This window comes from Borostomias antarcticus, assembly GCF_949987555.1.
Source record: "Borostomias antarcticus genome assembly, chromosome: 9".
NCBI lineage: Eukaryota > Metazoa > Chordata > Actinopteri > Stomiiformes > Stomiidae > Borostomias > Borostomias antarcticus.
The window spans coordinates 13198703-13216723 of NC_140242.1; the positions used below are offsets into that span (position 1 = coordinate 13198703).

General features: G+C 47.4%; 1 protein-coding gene across 1 annotated transcript in view; it reads right to left on the bottom strand.

Annotated features, from left to right (window-relative positions):
- The window catches only part of ctnnd2a (catenin (cadherin-associated protein), delta 2a), a gene marked incomplete at both ends in the record, with an annotated part of 313279 nt that overhangs the window by 162022 nt on the left and 133236 nt on the right, over positions 1 to 18021 (bottom strand). The window contains 4 exons of the mRNA XM_084443367.1: positions 4338 to 4470; positions 4985 to 5102; positions 5496 to 5709; positions 8702 to 8750. Coding sequence (XP_084299493.1) covers positions 4338 to 4470; positions 4985 to 5102; positions 5496 to 5709; positions 8702 to 8750 — 514 coding nt within the window. The remainder of the gene's footprint in view (positions 1 to 4337; positions 4471 to 4984; positions 5103 to 5495; positions 5710 to 8701; positions 8751 to 18021) is intronic.

The following is an 18021-nucleotide window of genomic DNA, read 5'->3' on the forward strand; positions in this document are numbered from 1 at the left end:
TAGCTTGCCAACTCAACTAATAATGTTAGCGCTAACTAGTATGGTTAGAACTAGCTGTGGCTAACTAATTCTACTAATGGATAGAAAAGCATTTTGGAACTCACCATTCAGTGATCGATTAAAATAAATTATTTGGAGATGGCAGGGCTTCTACTGTATTTCTGCATCCTCTGAGAATTGAGTATCTGAAGGCTCAAACATATACGGCTGGACTTTTAGTTGCTGTGCATATTGCGTTGCTAGTTTTGATGAGATTGTTTGTCATTGGCGGATCAAAATGTCAATCAAATCCTGATCTGACGCGCCCACACATTCCTGAGAAATGGTCTAGAGAGCAAAATGAGCCGTTTTTGAACACTTTTTTTGAAGGGTTCTGAACATTTATTTTAACTGAGATTTTTGTGGATGCTTAAAGAGACACTAACATTTGATATCATATATGCATTTTTACTATTTCAAACCAAGTTTCCAGAGGCTTTAAGGACTCCCCCTCTCCCTCCCATGGCCTGTTCCCCCAGCCCTCCCCCGGAGTCACAGACGGCTCTGATGAAGCTGATGAAGTCGTCCTTTGAGAAGGAGAGACGGGAGCTGAGCAACAGATGGAGAGAGAGACATGTCCTCCTCCCATGACACCTCTCACAATCAGACAAAGACAACATAAAAAGAGAAGAATGAAGTCTCCGACATAACTTCAGGCGAGGCACGAACTTAATGACGCTAACCACTAGCTGACTGTCAGCTGTCATAGCATTGGTTCAGCTCGCTAGAGTGCATGTATTTAAGCTGTCAAAACATGTCATTGTTTGCGCTTGCCATTACTGCTGGTTGTGTATCTGCATGCTCGCCCCACCTCCTCCCCTGCTCCACCTGCGTATGTTGGTCATCTCTGTTGTCGTCGTTGCTCTCTGTTCCAGGGGTATTGCTGCATTCTTCCGGTATTCCACTATGCGTCGGCTAGTGGAAGCCAGGGTAGACACTAGCTGGTCTCTGTGGCTCTCCGTGGTGACCGTGGGCCGAAACATCTCCGGATGACCATCCAGCGGTCCCTCCAGTCACCATGGAGGCAGAGACACTAGGCTGCATCTCCTTCGGACTCCACGAAGCGTCGGCCCCTCCCCCTGCTAACACGCTTTCCACATCGGTGGAAGACAGGGGGCCCCCAGAACAAAGCACACCGCCAAAATTCATATGCTATGTATTTATATTTGCATGCTAACAATGGGTCAATTTTGACAAAAGTCATCTCGACTGAAATGAAATTCTAATGACAAGCCCGGATCCCTTCCTCATTTTGTGTTCTACTCTTAACTTTCTGTGTATATGAGTGTGTTTGTGCGTGTGTGTGTGCGTGTGTGTGTCTGTGCACCTAAAAGGAAACTAGCTAAATATTACAACAAAGATATATTAGAGTAAAAATAATGCAACCAGCAGCTGTGTAATTATTTTCCTCTTTTAAACCACATGGGTATTTACCTAATTCAGTAAAAGAACCAATTTAAGTTTGTTCTCACTTTTAAATTTGTTCTCAATGTCAAAGATGAATCAAGCGTGAATCAAGTAAAGATGTTATGAAAACACCTTGAGTATATATATATATATGTACACTGGTCAAAGCTAGTTATAGCAGTGTAGCTATGGGTCAAAGCAACAATGACCTCCTCATCCAAGAGTCTTGGACGATGCCCACACCAGCACGAACCACCACCAGCACAAAATATCCCACCGAAGAGATACAAATCCTACCTGCCATCGGTCAGTCTGAAGAGATACAAATCCTACCTGCCATCGGTCAGTCTGAAGAGATACATATCTTACCTGCCATCGGTCAGTCTTCACCTGGAGGCGCAAGCGCCTGGACACATTGTAACGCACCGATGTCCCAAAAATCATGTGCAGCTGTCGTTGTGCTGCTTTCTAACTGTAACTTTGACAACGCCTTTGTCGCTCCGTCTCTGGAAACGCTCGTCCTATCAGCTAGGGGCCCGCCCCCTCCTCAGGTCACCCTCCAACTCATCATGACTCCACTGGGGGGGAGGGGGCTGATTACAACCTTCAGGAGGACGCGGCGTTCAGTACTGCCACTCAACAACCACTCTGTTCAGCCCACAGCACTTTCATTACCTCAGAACACGAGGAGGACAGGCAGACACAGCCCTCTCTTCACGGTGATGGGAGTCTTATTGGAATCAATAAGGGAGTCGCAGAGAGTGGGCGAGAGACATTGTGTATGACACACTGTGGCATCCCCCCAGGGCCCATCCGGAGTGAGGCTGCCACAGGGCCATGCCGCGCACAAACCCAAAAAGGCTCCCGCCGTGCGCAAATCTTTTTTTTCAGAACCCAGGACAGCGGCCACCAGGTGGAATGGGCCGGGTGGAGACGGCGATTCAGAAAGGGCCCGATCAACACCATGGACAGCATATTCAGCACCATGGACAGCATATTCAGCACCATGGACAGCGCGTTCAGCACCATGGACAGCGCGCTCAGCACCATGGACAGCAAAAGCCAGGTGATCGAGGGGATCAACAGGCCGTTTGTGGTTGCCCGGGCAACGCTACTCACCGGCGTCGCTCAATCCCCTGATGACTCGCGGGCTGAGAAAACACCGGCTGAACGAAATCAGCTAACGAGCCACGCCGCCTCAAAAAGGCCAGCAGGAGAGACAGTAGTCAGTCCTTGGACTCAGTGAGTAAAGAAGCGTGTGCTGCTGCTTGACTCATGTTGAGTTTTTCCGCTTCACTAATTCTCGTTTTCTTCGCTGGTTCCAGGAGTAGCTGTCGTGTTCCGGCCCTGGTCCTGAGCCCCTCCGGCACGAGAACACCGATTTTTGGTCGTCTCCCCGAGAGATCCTTACGTTGAACATTTTTGTCTTTTTTGGTTGTTTGAATAAACGCACCAAGGCGCTAACTAGCCTCCTGCCTGGTCTGAATTACTGTGCTCCACCTGAAGTGCCCTATCTGGATTTACAACACCCATACACACAGACACACACACACACACACACACACACACACACACAAACACACACACACACACCAATACACACAAACACACAAACACCCATACACACAAACACCCATACACACAAACACCATACACACAAACACACACACACTTCTAAGCGGGAGAGAAGACTACGTGTAAACAGTCATTAGCCTTATTTCCACTGTCGTGCCGAACCGATACCGTGCTCAAACCGCGCCGCTCCGGACCCGTGGGAACGGTTACAGTGTCTGTTTCCACTTCTCGGGCTGTTGCGTTCCACGGAATGTTGTTATTGTCGGTTGCCATGGTAGTTTGTTTTGTCTCTTCACATTTCTACTAAAACGCCGGTTCTGCTTCACTCAGTACGGTTAGACAACCGTGCCATGGGAACGGTTCTGCGAACGGTTTTGAGCCTAACCGGTCCCATGTGGAAACACCGTCGGAACGGTTACCCTGCGTGCTCAGAACGGTTCGGCACGACAGTGGAAATAAGGCTATTGACAAGAGTGCTCCTGAATGACAAGAGTGCTCCTGAATGACAAGAGTGCTCCTGAATGACAAGAGTGCTCCTGAATGACAACAGTGCTCCTGAATGACAAGAGTGCTCCTGAATGACAAGAGTGCTCCTGAATGAAACGTCTATGCAGCTATGTGGCGACTGGCAGGACTGTGTGTGTGCGTGTGGGTGTGTTTGAGTGTGCGTGTGGGTGTGTTTGAGTGTGCGTGCGGGTGTGTTTGCGTGCGGGTGTGTTTGCGTGTGCTTGCAGGTGTGATTGAGTGTGCGTGCATTTGTGTTTGCGTGTGCATGCGGGTGTGTTTGAGTGTGCGTGCGGGTGTGTTTGCGTGTGCGTGCAAGTGTGTTTGCGTGTGGGTGTGTTTGAGTTTGCGTGTGGGTGTGTTTGCGTGTGCGTGCGGGTGTGTTTGTGTGGGTGTGTTTGCGGGTGTGTTTGTGTGGGTGTGTTTGAGTGTGCGTGCAGGTGTGTTTGCGTGTGGGTGTGTTTGAGTGTGCGTGCAGGTGTGTTTGCGCGTGCGTGCGGGTGTGTTTGCGTTTGTGGCGGGTGTGTTTGCGTGCGTGTGCGGGTGTGTTTGCGTGTGTGTTTGCATGTGCGTGCGGGTGTGTTTGAGTGTGCGTGCATGTGTGTTTGCGTGTGCGTGCGGGTGTGTTTCAGTGTGCGTGCGGGTGTGTTTGCGTGTGCGTGCGAGTGTGTTTGCGTGCGGGTGTGTTTGCGTGCGGGTGTGTTTGAGTGTGCGTGCGGGTGTGTTTGAGTGTGCGTGCGGGTGTGTTTGCGTGTGCGTGCGGGTGTGTTTGCGGGTGTGTGCGGGTGTGTTTGCGTGCGCACGGCCCTCACCTGCCAGACTGCCAGGTCTTTGCAGGGTGGCGCTGGCGTAGAGCTCATGGGAGATCTTGTACTGGTCGGAGGCGTGGTGGGCCGCCAGGCGCTTGGGAGAGAGCGTGGCATAGCTCCCTATGCCTGAACTCATCTACCACGGAGAGAAGCACAGCAGAACAACATCACAACAACATCAACAACAACAACTTCACACTGTCACAGACAGCAGCACTGTAGAACTCACACAGCGTCTGTGTCATAGTTCTGCTGCACCGTGTGATTTAGATTTATACGAAAATGTTAACGTCCGTAAGGAGGCAATTTGTTGTACAGCACACATACAGTATACACATACAATCACAAACAAATCAACAGTAATCCATTACACAGTAGCAGCCATCAAAAATATAATCACAGTTCAGTTCATCCAAAGTGCAGGTCACCATAAATTACAATATCATGTGCACATCAATAGTATCCTGTAGATAAAATACCCTAATCCATAATCCATCCATTCCTCATCGCCTAGTCTACGTATTCCCAGATTCCTAATAGCTCCCACGTCAGGTTCTGTAGATTGATGATGATGTATGGTGATATACTCTGCTTTGTTTGGGAAAAAATACATACATGAATAAATCTGGAATTATCCGTCAATCACACACCTGGTGTAGCGGGGAGGCCGAGGCGCTGGCCCCGCCCCCGGTGGCCGTGGAGCTAGGCGGAGACGCCACCCTCAGCGGGGACCCCGCTCCCCCGGCCGTCGGCACGGCAACGCTGGTGCTGCAACGGTGACAGAAGCGTGTTGTAGTACAGCTGGCAGTCACTAAATGCGATGTGAGCAATAGTGTAATAATAAAAAAAAAAAGAAGACGTATATTATCCATGCTTTTCTCTGCCGGACTGAATATTGCCCATTAACACATTTGAGCCAGGACTAAATGTTATTTAAAGGTCACAGCTAAATCCTGACACACTGCCCAAGGACAAGTATGTATGTATAGATAGACAGACAGACAGACAGACAGACAGACAGACAGACAGACAGACAGATAGATAGATAGATAGATAGATAGATAGATAGATAGATAGATAGATAGATAGATAGATAGATAGATAGATAGATAGATAGATAGATAGATAGATAGATGGGGGAAATACATGTTCAGTCTATACCTGTAGGACTTTGCCAAGCGGTTAGCGGGCGACTGTTTGTTGGGCGAGGATGAGGAGGAGGAGGAAGGCAGGCGCTGGGCGGTGGCATAGCCGGGTGTGTCCGCAGAGGAGCCCAGGCGCTGGAGCTTGCTGGGGGAACCTCCGGACCCCCCTCCTCCAGACAGGGGAGAGCTCACCCTCTGAGCGGGCAGCGTGGAGCTGGAGTAGTAGATACCTGGAGGGATGGGGAGGTGGGGAGGTCAGACCACGGTCAGTCAGCCATTCAGGACTGTCACCTGACGTGTGCTCTCAGCCAGCTCTGAACTGTCACCCGACATGTCCTCTCTTAGACCGTGGTCACGCACTGTAGCACCTGTTGTTGTTGTAGAAAAGACGGCTGAACAAGCCTTTCTGTTGCCATAGCAACGCTACCAAGACAAAAGTTGAATTGAAGAAAAACCAATAAAAAATATAGCCGCAAGCGGCAATGATCGGGGTCCAAGCACTTTGCGAAGAGGTGTCGAAAATAGGATTTGGAGAAGGAGCAGAAGACCAGTGAAGCAAAGGTACAGATGACTTGATTGAAACGAATGAATTTGTCTAGCCCAATAAATTGTAAAATAAAATCATTTTTTAAGTTGACCACATGTGGAAGTGTCCTTGAGCAAGACACTGAACCCCAAATTTGTCCTTATGAGCAGGCTGGCAGTTTGCATGGCAGCTGGCTGCCATTGGTGTGAGAGGCCATTGGAAAGTACTTTGGATAACAGTGCAGTCCATTTAACATTTGCTAAATTATTTCATAGTAAAATAGGTTAGAAGTAAAAAGTGGGGGGGACAAAAACACAATTTTGAAAAGTGGAAATATTCATCCTTACAACTACCCATGGAGAAGTGGCAACCTGGAGATTTGAACCGTTAACCTCTGAATCCCCAGAGAAGGTGATTTACCACTGCGCCACAACAGGGTTTCTATAGCACAACTTGAGGCAATGATATTACATGTGCAAAACCTTTAAAACAAGCATTCACAACAGATGAACAGAAACAGGAGGGTGCATCTACTCAAGGGGATGTAGCAACCTGGGGATTTAAACCGTTAACCTCTGAATCTCCAGAGAAGATTACCACTGCGCCACCAAGCAGGCTTTTCACATAGCACAAATTGAGGCAATAATATTAATGTGCAGAACTGGGTTCTTTTTCTTTTTAAAATTTAAATCATTATAACAGTCAAAAAAAAAATCACACATCATCCTGGTTTCGAGTTTGTTGTCAAATATTTTGGTGAAATTTATTAAAAGATTAGATGAAATAGAAAATGTTGTGCATACAGTAGAAATTACAGCAATATACTGAACATTGCTGAGTATTCATTGTTTGACCGATCTGAACGCCGTTTTAAACACTTGATATGTAGTATCCAAAGAATGTTGTTCTGGTTTGTGGTAACATATGAATGAAGACTTTTGTAGATGTAGACATTGACTGATTTTGCATATTCTGAAAAATATAGAGTGACAGACTTCTGACTTGAGGTTGCATGAGGCAAACTTTTGTCACAGTTCATTGGAGGGGCTGAAAAAAATTCAGCTCAGTAGGATGCACGGGTGATTTTTTAAAGATTTTTTTAAGTTTGGAATGTGAAATATAGATTTGTTGTAAAAAGCAATGCCCACTTTATTCAATCATTACCAAAGTGTATGCATCAACTGAGTAATGATCCTAGATCATGCGTGATAAATTTGGTATGAATCTATGTAGCAGATTATGAGATATAAACTTTTTGCATTTGTGGGGGCCCCTAGTGGCAGAACATCCCAAAACTGCGTACCAAAGCTTGGACCTAGCGTCCAAAGACATGCACCAAGTTTGGTTACCATCGGTTTAGCCATTTTTGATTTATGAGCATTTATGTAAAATTGAACTTAATGACACAGGTTTAAAGATGCGTCATTTCGAAATGGATCAAAGCATCAACATTTATTTGGTAACTTTAGATCAGCGAAGTCGGTAGATGATCCTGCTAAATTTTCGGGACGATTGGCCCGAATAGTTTTTTGAGAAAATTGAAGAAAAGTCCCAAAATGTTAAATTTTTAGTGCGGAAGACCATTGGACTAAAAATGCAGATCAATTGATGGATTAGAATTCTGTAAGGAGTTTGATTGTACGCCAAGCTGTTCTTGAGATAATTTTGAAAACGTAAACATGATGTTACAGCGCCACGTTGAAGTCAATGAGTGCCATTTTATGTGCCTGAGTAGTGGGTGGGATGTGCAACCCACATGCACATTTTTGTGAGTTTTGAGCATAAAGTTTTTGCTGCACAAACGCATTTAGGGGAGAAAAATAAGAAAGAAAGAAAGAAAGAAAGAAAGAAAGACAGAAAGAAAGAAAGAAAGAAAGAAAGAAAGAAAGAAAGAAAGAAAGAAAGAAAGAAAGAAAGAAAGAAAGAAAGAAAGAAAGAAAGAAAGAAAGAAAGAAAGAAAAAACGAAAGAAAGAAAGAACTTGAACAAAAGCAATAGGGGTCCACAGGGCCGGACTGGGTGAATATTTCCTGCCGGGAAATGTTGCCCCCAGTCAGGCCACGAGCCGAGCCGACGCGGTGAGATGGAACACCTTCAGTTTCGTTTTGTTGACGGGGGAGGGGGTGCTGCGCGACTTGTTGACGTGGGGGGAGGGGGGGGGGGGGCGGGGGGGGGGGTGCTGTGCGACTTGTTGACAGGAGGGGGGTGCTGCGTGACTTGTTGACGGGGGGGGTGGGGGGGGGATGCTACGCGATTTTTTGACGGGGGGCAGCTATTCACTATGCTCCCGATGGCCAGTCCGCCCCTGGGGGTCCAGCCGCAGCAGCGGCTGCTTAGACCCCTAAATACATCACTCCGCCAAAAACGCTTGACCCAGCTTCTTTTTGGGGGGCAGAGCGAAGCATTTTAGTTCAACAGCTACTTTATTTGAATCGCCTTGCAGCCGCTCCACACCTGTCGGACTTTGTATGACAGTATTTATAAGTCCTACAACACCGGCGGTTTAGGATGGCGCCTCAGTTACAAGCCCCTGTGCCACCCAACAACATTTTATACAGTATGGAGCCGTGTGACGCCGGCGTCACCGTGATTACAGCCTCCTCTCTCTCTCTCTTACTCTCTCTCTCTAGCTAGCACGGCAGGGCTGTGAGAGAAAGAGCCTCCAGCACCCCCTACCTGTCCCTCCGCCCACTGCACCCGCACCTGGACCCATCTGCTGCTGCTGGGCGGCCCTGCTGGAGGTCACCTGTCAGGAGGGGGGGGTGGGGCATAGGTATATGGAGGGAGAGAAATAGAGAGAGATAGAGAGACAGAGAGAGAGGGAGGCAGGGAGAGAAGGAGAGAGGGAGAGATAGAGAGAGAAGGAGAAAGAAAAGAAAGGGAGAGGGTGTGTGAGAGGGATGGAGAGAGAGAAAGATAGAGATAGGGAGTGAGAGAGGCACAGAGAGTGTGAAAAAGAAAGGGGGGCACACATATAGATATATAGAGAGAGACAGTGAGAGAGAGAGACAGAGTGAGAGATAAAGAGAGAGAGACAGAGAGAGGGAGGGAGAAAGTGAGAGAGAGAGAGAGAGAGAGAGAGAGAGAGAGAGAGAGAGAGAGGGAGAGACAGGGAGAGAGAGGGGGAGAAGTGAAAAAGAAAGGAACGGGGGAGAGAGAAGAACAACAGTGATGTCAGAGAGGAATGAGAATACGACATCTTAAGACATACAGGCTATACCAAAATGGAGGCTCAACAGTGCTGTATGGAGCACGACAGACAGAAGAAGATTCCACCCATATCTTTCTCAGTTGAAGCCGTCACATTCTCCGACTCTGGACATGCAGCAGTGAACAGAGGCCACAAACAAACACAGCCCACAGTGTTCTCTGTTAATATGTGACTCTGACTCTGCCCAGAGAGAAGGAGCCCTAGAATATGCTCACACTCACACACACACACACACACAAGTATGTACACTTTTTTTTTTACAGATTATGAAAGTGTAAGTTGTAAGCTTTCAGATGGTGTAATGAAATCTACAATTGAAATCTACAATTACAATGAGCCTTTATTTCCAGGGCTGCTGATTCGCACAGGGCTAGGACAAATGATTAATCAGACAAAGCATGATAGAGGCTATTTTAAAACCTGCAGTCATTATTGGGCTAAGGAGGCGATTTCAAGCCAAAACCTACATTCAGCAGAGTCTGAGTTGGCCAGTTGTATGAGTGCTGGAAGTTAGGGCTGTGTGTGTGTGTGTGTGTGTGTGTGTGTGTGTGTGTGTGTGTGTGTGTGTGTGTGTGTGTGTGTGTGTGCGTATGTGTGTGTGCGTGCGCGCGTTTGTGTGTCTCTGCGTTGACTACATTAAATTCACATTACAGTCATTTAGCATACGATTTTATCCAAAGAAATAATTGCATTTAACGTAGGTAATCAATGTAATACTACTCGCCAGAACACACAAGTGCCTCTCCTTTCTAAACAACCAACTAAGAACATAATCTAGTGCTGAAGCCAAAGTGCATGTGTAGCAAAGTGTCAATACAATAGGTGCTTAAGAAGGAGGATCCTGGAAGTACTCCTAGAAGAGCTGAGTTTTGAGCCTCCAGCGAAAAATGGGCAGCGACTCTGCTGTCCTGACATCAGTGGGCAATTCATTCCACCTCTGTGGGGCCAGGGACAGAGAAGAGCCATGATCATGTCGAGGGACCACTGGGGCCTCGGAGTGATGGGGCAACCAGATGCCCCGAGGTAGCAGAGCGTAGCGGTCGGGAGGGGCAGTAGGGTTTGACCATGGCCTGGAGATAGGAGGGGGCTGTTCCTTTCATTGCCCTGTAGGCTAGTACCAGAGTTTTAAACTGGATGCGAGCTGCTACAGGGAGCCCGTGTAGAGAACGGAGAAGGGAAATTGTGTGAGATAACTTGGGGTGGTTGAACACAGTCAGTGAGGAAAGGGCAAATCATCCTGATGTTGTTGAGCAGGAATCTGCAAGAGCGTGTAACGGATGTGATATGTGCGAGGAACGACAGTTGGTCGTCCAGGGTCACACCCAGATTCCTCGCTGGCCAAGGTGGGATCACCACTGTGTCGTCAATGGTGATGGCCAGGTCACAGCATTAGCAGCCCTTCCCCAAGAGGAACTCAGTCCTGTCCAAGCGGAGCTTGAGGTGTGTTGCTATCCGAGCACTCCGAGATGTCAGGTAGGCACCCAGCTATGTGTGTCTCCACTTGTCTGTCAGAAGGGGGAAATTACAGGACCAGCTGGGTGTCATCTGCATAGCAGTGATAGGAGAAGCCATGTAAGCAAATGACAGAAGCCAGAGAAAAAAAAAAAAGGAGAGGACCCAGGACAGACCCTTGTGGAACCCCCGCAGTCATACTTACTCTCCATATTACCTGTTAAGAGCAACTCGTCGGGTGGGATGCAAACAGGGAGAGTGCAGAGCTAGTGACATCTACTGTTTCAAGAGGTGCTATACTTCTGCATTAGTATTCCCTGATATAAATACCAAGCATGCTATAGGAGCAGCAGGTTATATAAAGATACACAGCTGACTCTGAGACAGACAGGTGGATGGACAAACAAAGACAGACAGACAGACAGACTAATTGCCAGACAAACAGACAGACTGATTGCCAGCCAGACAGGCAGACAGACAGACAGTGGCAGACTGTGGCAAGAGGAGCAGAAGAAAAACGCCACGAATCTCCGCGAAGTAAACCGCATCCCCATCCCCAGGGCTGGATTAACATGATGTAGGGCCCAGGGCTTTGACCAGGTTAAGGCCCCAACCCCACTACCCACCACCCCACCACCGCTAACATGCAATTTCATTAACATGGTAGTAAAGCGCAAGCATGTCTGTCATGTCTACATTATACACCACACACACAGACATGTCACAGGTACGTTGATGTATTGAGTATTGAGTGGTCCAGATCAGGAGAAGATACAAGATTTGTCAGGAGAGATATGATCATGCACAAAAAGAAGGAACCCACGTGGAAGTAAGCTGTAATTTCATTAATTTTTTTATAAATTCCTTAAAATGGACGATTTCCTCGGCAAAGTAATCTTGCAGGTCACCTGGGTACTTAATTTGTAGGCTGATTGCTTTAGAACGAATTTGGTTTTCTGGGAGGGGTTGGATATTGTTGAGAAATCCAAAACGCTTATCAATTTCCTGTTATGATTGATATCTTCTGTCTAATTAGTCTATCTACTATTACTGTGTACACATTCACAGAAAACGTTTCTTTTGCAGACATATTTTGTTGACCATCAGGCCCCGGCGGTTCATCAGCCTGCCTTGTGCAGCGCCGCTCGGCAACGTAGTCTCTAAGCGATTTGACTAAGCTCACAGCAGCTGACAGGTCCAGAGCAACTTCCTGAAGATGTGTGCTTACATTTTGAGAACTCGCATATGAGCGCAGTCTCCAACCGCTTCATTATCTGACAGAGTGCAGAAGCCTCGTTGCGCGCTGACAGATTTTGACTATCGTCTTCACTTATGCCTTGGAGTGACTGGAGGACATTTTCGTTTCGCAATCTAACATTACCTAGTCTAGCTAGCTAACTAGTTAACGTTAGCAACCAGCATCTGCTTGGCAATTTATCAAATCATTATAGTACTAACACCCATTGCACTACACAAATCCTAATTTTCTTTACATAGCCTATATAGCTTATTTACAATATAAATTACCAAGATCTGGCAGCTGTGGGTCCGACTCCAAGGGTATTGCTGAACCTTCTCCTGTTTGCTGCTGCTGAGGTGGGGTAGGATCACTGGCGTTTGTGAAATACCCCGTTCATTTGGGGATCTTTGTAAGAAGTGCAGCTTCTCTAGCTTCCTTTTGTTTGACTTTTTTTACATTTTTGACTGCCACTTAGTGACATGGCTGATTGTTGATAGATACAGAGAGAGAGTAGAAATATTGCCTTTAATTGTGCACGAACACGTCAACCACATTGACAGAATACAGCTCAGATCATCAGATCACGCGCCCAACCGACCTACGTAAGTATGTAATCGGCCAGCCTAAAATGTAATTGGCAGAAACAAATCAAGCCCCCCCCCCCCCCCCCGTTCACACACACAGGCAGTAAGTTGACTGGAGGAAAAACGTTTAAAAAAAAAAACATGAGTGCCGCTTGCGCAAGACCCATCGGCGGACCCCCTGGAGCTCTGGGCCCAGGGCTTCAGCCCCGTGAGCCCGTGCATTAATCAGGCCTTGCCCATCCCCCCCGTCCCCCCCGGGTTCGCCCAGGGTGACATATACGCTAGAAACGCTACTGCAGACAGACAAACAGACAAACAGACAGACAGACAGACAGACAGACAGACAGACAGACAGACAGACAGACAGAAAGATAGACTGATTGACAAACAAGAGAGACTATGTCCGTCGGCCTGTCTGGCTGGCTGGTAATCTGTCTGTCTGTCTGTCTGTTTTCAGGGCCAGGGCAGCAGTAGGAAGCATTCAGCCTCTCAGTCCTACACTCACAGTGGATGGCACTGTGCCTGTGCTTCAGGTGCTACAGTACATAGCCATGGATTATTTAAAGAGAGGCCCTCATACTGTTCAAAACCACTCTGCAATCGAGTGCCTCCGCGATGCAGTGTATTATGTAAAGCCGCCAGGTAGCAGCTAGCCCTGCTTGGAGCCTCTCCCCTCGATCACTGAGACCAGGCACAAAAAACATCACAGACAAACAAATCCTTGGCAGAAATTAAGAGGAGGATGGGAGGAAGGAATGAGAACGTGGCTGGGTGCTCATGTCCAGGTTGATGAGAGAAGCCAAGGAGGACTGGCTTCAGAGGAGAGTAGCTGTTCTGGTCGTTTTTAACGTGTTCCTTCTGCTTTGAACAGAGGGATTCCTGCGTTTCAGAAATGAGTTTTGTGGCGGAGGGGGTGAATGTATTTGCAGAGCGCTTAATATCCTCTCACTGACTCACTCAAACACAAACACGAAACACAAACACAAAACACACAGAGAGAGTGTACAGCAGGTATATTTTACGTCTTCCCAAATAAAGACATTATTTATGAAGAGACTAAGAGACAGAAAGTGTGTGTGTGTATGTGTGTGTACAGTATGTGTGTGTGTGCGTGCGTGTTTGTGTGTGTGTCTGTGTGTGTGCACTGGAAGTAAATGTATGGATGTATAAACACCTCTGCAAGCCCCATAACTGATTTAAACAACCTCCCCTGGCCTTTAACGTTTAAATGACGGTTCAGAAATAGATCCTCTCTATTTAATTCAGAACCATACACCACATACAAAACAGCACATGGGCCCTGAATGATGGCAGTTCTTTTTCGTTGTGTGGGTTCGTTGTTACGTCCTCTCCCCCCAGGCCCACAGTCCTGGATGACATGGTCTGCGTCAGTATTTATACGTTGTTCCTCGGTGCCACACTCGCACGCCGTACAGGATGCCAGGCCCCATCTGTGCATTGATGAGCGGAAGTGGCGTTAAGCTTTACCCACGCCGGTCTAGGTAAGTGAATCCCGGTAGGGGAAGGACTGGCGGCCGGGATGAAATCCCGGAGACTGAAGGTGTTTGCCTTTCCAATCCACATGCCAGAGGTAGTCCAACCATCCTGCCTCGCTGATGTTAAGATCTCTGCATTGCTGCAGGAGATCCCATGCGGCAGGCACAAAAGGGTGTCTCGGCTTGAGACGCTGGGGAGGCTCCGCTGTTGCAGTGAGCCTGTCGTGGAGCAGATGGTTTGGCTCCACGGCCCGGCAGGTGAGACGTGCTGTGGTTCCTGTGCAGCGGAGGCCAGCGGGCTGGATGCCTGCAAGGATGGGAAGGTTGTCCACAGCAGTGGGAGGCAGGCATCCTGTCACGATGCGCAAGGCTTCGTTGATAGGCAGATTGATGAGGCGCATGTGAGCGCTGCGACACCACACCGGTGTGCAGTATTCACTGGTTGAGTAGACCAGGGCTAGGGCTGCCGTGCGCACTGTTTTTGCACCGGCGCCCCAGCCTGATCGGACCACTCGCCTCTTCAACGCCACACGAGCTGTTATCTTCTTGTGCAGTGAATCGAGGTGTCGGCGGAATGTGAGCGGCCTGTCCAGTGTCACACCGAGATAGGTTGGTTCAGCACAGTATGGCAGGAGTATTCCGTCGGTGTATATTCAGAGCTCACGTTTGGCTTCCTTGTTGTTAAGGTGGAAGGCCGTCAACACCATATTTGCCTCTGTGAGCTTCAATCTCCATTTCCGGAGGTATACTGCTAGTGTCTGCATGTCCTGGTTCAAGGTCTCCTCCATGGCCTGTCAGTCTCCAGCGGTGTACAACAGCGCAAGGTCGTCTGCATAGGCATACTTCCTGGAGACTGTGTTCGGCAGGTCGTAGGTGTAGATGTTATAGAGGAGGGGGGCCAGGATAGATCCCTGGGGGACACCGTTCTTAAGGCATCGCAACCTGCTTCGCTGTCTTCTACCAGTGGTGAGGGTAAAGCTGCGGTTTCGGACAAGCTCCATGATCATACTGACCATGTGCCTGTCCGACAGCAGGCGGAGAAGCTTGCAGGTGCCATACAGTGTCGTAGGCAGCCATCAGGTCTCTAAAAATGGCTTCGGCCTTCTTTTTGTAAAGCTGTCCTCGATGTCCTGAGTCGTCAGAGTGACTTGATCTACGGTCGATCTCTCACGTCGAAACCCGGCCTGCTCCTTTGGGAGCAGCGTGTCGATGATTGGTTCGACGCGGGCATAGATAAGGCGCTCGCGTTTCTTGAAGGAAATACATAACAGAGAAATGGAGCGGTCCCTTTCAGCCTTGTTCGGCTTAGGGATCGCGACAACTAGTGCTCTTCTCCAGATTTTGGGGATCTTGAGTTGAGGACCAGCGAGAACATTTTGTGGCGTCAACGCATTCCACTGGCGACCCGACATACAGATGTGAGAACATAAGAATGTTACTTGACCCGCGGTATTCTAACAGGCGCTTTACAGCATTCCGCACCACCGCTCGCATGCCCATAGGGGCGCAGTAATACTACTCATTGACCCATTGCTGTAGCTCATCTCGCACATTAGATGAGCCTACCTTGTTCTCAAACTCCTTGTTCTCTGTCTGGTTGTAATTTAATTATTACGAACAAAGCCTATCTACCTATAGTTTCTATCTCTGTAACTGTCGCCGGGTCTATATCTGTTAACTCATGTGTCGGGACAAGTAGAAGTTTAATACATTAGGCTAACTGAGTGTTCTCATATGGAACATGGCATCAGGACGAGTAAGATGGCTAACGGAGCTGACCAGAGATGTGTTTGAAATGGTTCATTCACTCCCTATTCCCTATGCAGTGTTACTCATAGTGAACTACATAGGGAATGATTTAACAGTTTTGGGACACTACATGGAATGTCATTGCATAGGATATTCATGACGCAAACAAGCAGACGCGCCGATCACTGATGGCAGCAGGTTGAAATATCAGGTAGTATTCAGGTTCCATGTTTAGTTGAATGATAAATCCCATATAAATGTTTGGAATTCTAATGATGTGCAAGTGTGATTTTGTCAACTTTAGTGCTGTCTGCTAATAGCAGGCTGTGAAGCTGCACGATAAGACCGTGATAGCAAGTTAGCTCACGACAGCAGCTTCCATAATATTAACGGTAGCTGTCGGTGGCTAAAAAGCAGATAGCTAACTTTACAACAATGATTCCTGTAGCTATTTTGATTTTGATGCTATTAGTTCAACTTCTGTTTCTCGGGCAGGAACGGAGACGAGCTCGCATTAGCAGCAAAGCAGCTACAGGAATGATCTTAACATTAGCTAACTGCTTTAGCCACTGATAGCTACCGTCTTCTTCACTTCTCCTTCGGTAAAACATGACACCGTTGTATTGTGGTATTGTGGAGTGCTTAGGCAGAAGCAGGAAGAGAAACCCGTCATGGGACCTTAAATCAGAAAAAATATGGAATGGTAGTGAACGGCGTGAGAAGCTATTGTAAGCTAGACTGCAACGTAAACAAACACAGGGGACAGACGTCAGGGGTCAGCTAGCTAGCTAACTACTGTACCAGTTAGCTAACAACTATGAACTCAAACTCCTTGTTCTCTGTCTGGTTGTAATTTTAATTATTACGAACAAAGCCTATCTATCTATAGTAGGCCTATCTATCTCTGTAACTGTCGTCGGGTCGGGTAGAGGTTTAATACAGTAGGCTAACTAGCTAGCTAGCAGAGTGTTCTCATGGAACATGGCATCAGGACGAGTAAGCTAGCTAACGGGGCTGACTAGAGATGTGTTTGAAATGGTTCACTCAGTCCCTATTCCCTAAGTAGTGTTACCCATATAGTGAACTACATAGGGAATAATTGCTTCGGATATTCATGGAATGTACACACCAGTTAGCTAGCAACTACATGGACACAGGCTGATCTACTATACGGAATTGGACCGAGGAGTGTTCTCATATGGAACTAGGCTAACACAGTTGTTTCAAGACCAGCAGTAACGTTTGTGGTTTAATTTGTGTCCTTCGCTTGGCTATTCTTGTTGGGATGAATTGACCAGCTGTTTAAAATCGCCAGACGAGATGCCCGCTTCTATGACTGGATCTATACAGCAAACAAGCATAACAGTGCGTCATGAAGACCGACGACTTGCTACATTAGGCTACCTCCTGGAATACCCCACTTAAGGTCTTTCATATTGAAATTCTCTTGATGGTCTGGGGAGTTGCGAGTTGCGAGACATGTTAAGGGAGTGCATCAGTCGTGATCCTTGACAGTAGGCTACCAGCCTGCGCTGCGCTCAGCACAAAGTTGGATGAATGTATGGACTTATTGGAATCCTGGAAAATGTTGATTGCGCTCTAAAATCATGAAAGCATAAATGTAAAAATGCAGCAACAGAAGTAGTCTAGGTGAGATGGTGGTTTAAATGAATGGCAACATGTAGGAAAGCATCAATTGAGACTGGTGATAATGCTGATAATCTACAGTAGGGCCTACCTCTGGCTGAGTTCATGGTTACAACCATTCATCTCTTACACATGGGCCTATACAATACTTGCACAATACTTTGGACGTTAAATCCATCCATCTATCAATCAAACTAGTGAATTCAATCCAACACCTGTGGAATGGCCAGTCATGGCAAAGCACCCGCTAACGTAGGCTACCCCCCTCCCCACGATCCAGGGCTAGGAAACCGGTCCATCCAGTTTATTTGAATATAAAATAATTTGTAGGGGGGGTTTACAATAGTCTAGTCCAGGTTCGCTGGCGAGTTGCGAGCTAGTCAGATATGGCGCATGCATGTGTGGACATTGTATGGCAATTCTGTAAAACTTAAAGAATAAAAGTAGGCTACGTTCAACATTCATTGGAGTGGTCCAGTTGGATAGGCTAGTCTAATCTAAATAAATTGAGTACCTGTATTTTCAGTGTTGGTAGCGTATGCCACAGACAGACAGGGAGGAAATGTATTCGTTTCATTGTTTCATTGTTTGTGCTCTGTATGCACAAGATAGTTAATGTCCGGATATAATTGGCAGTA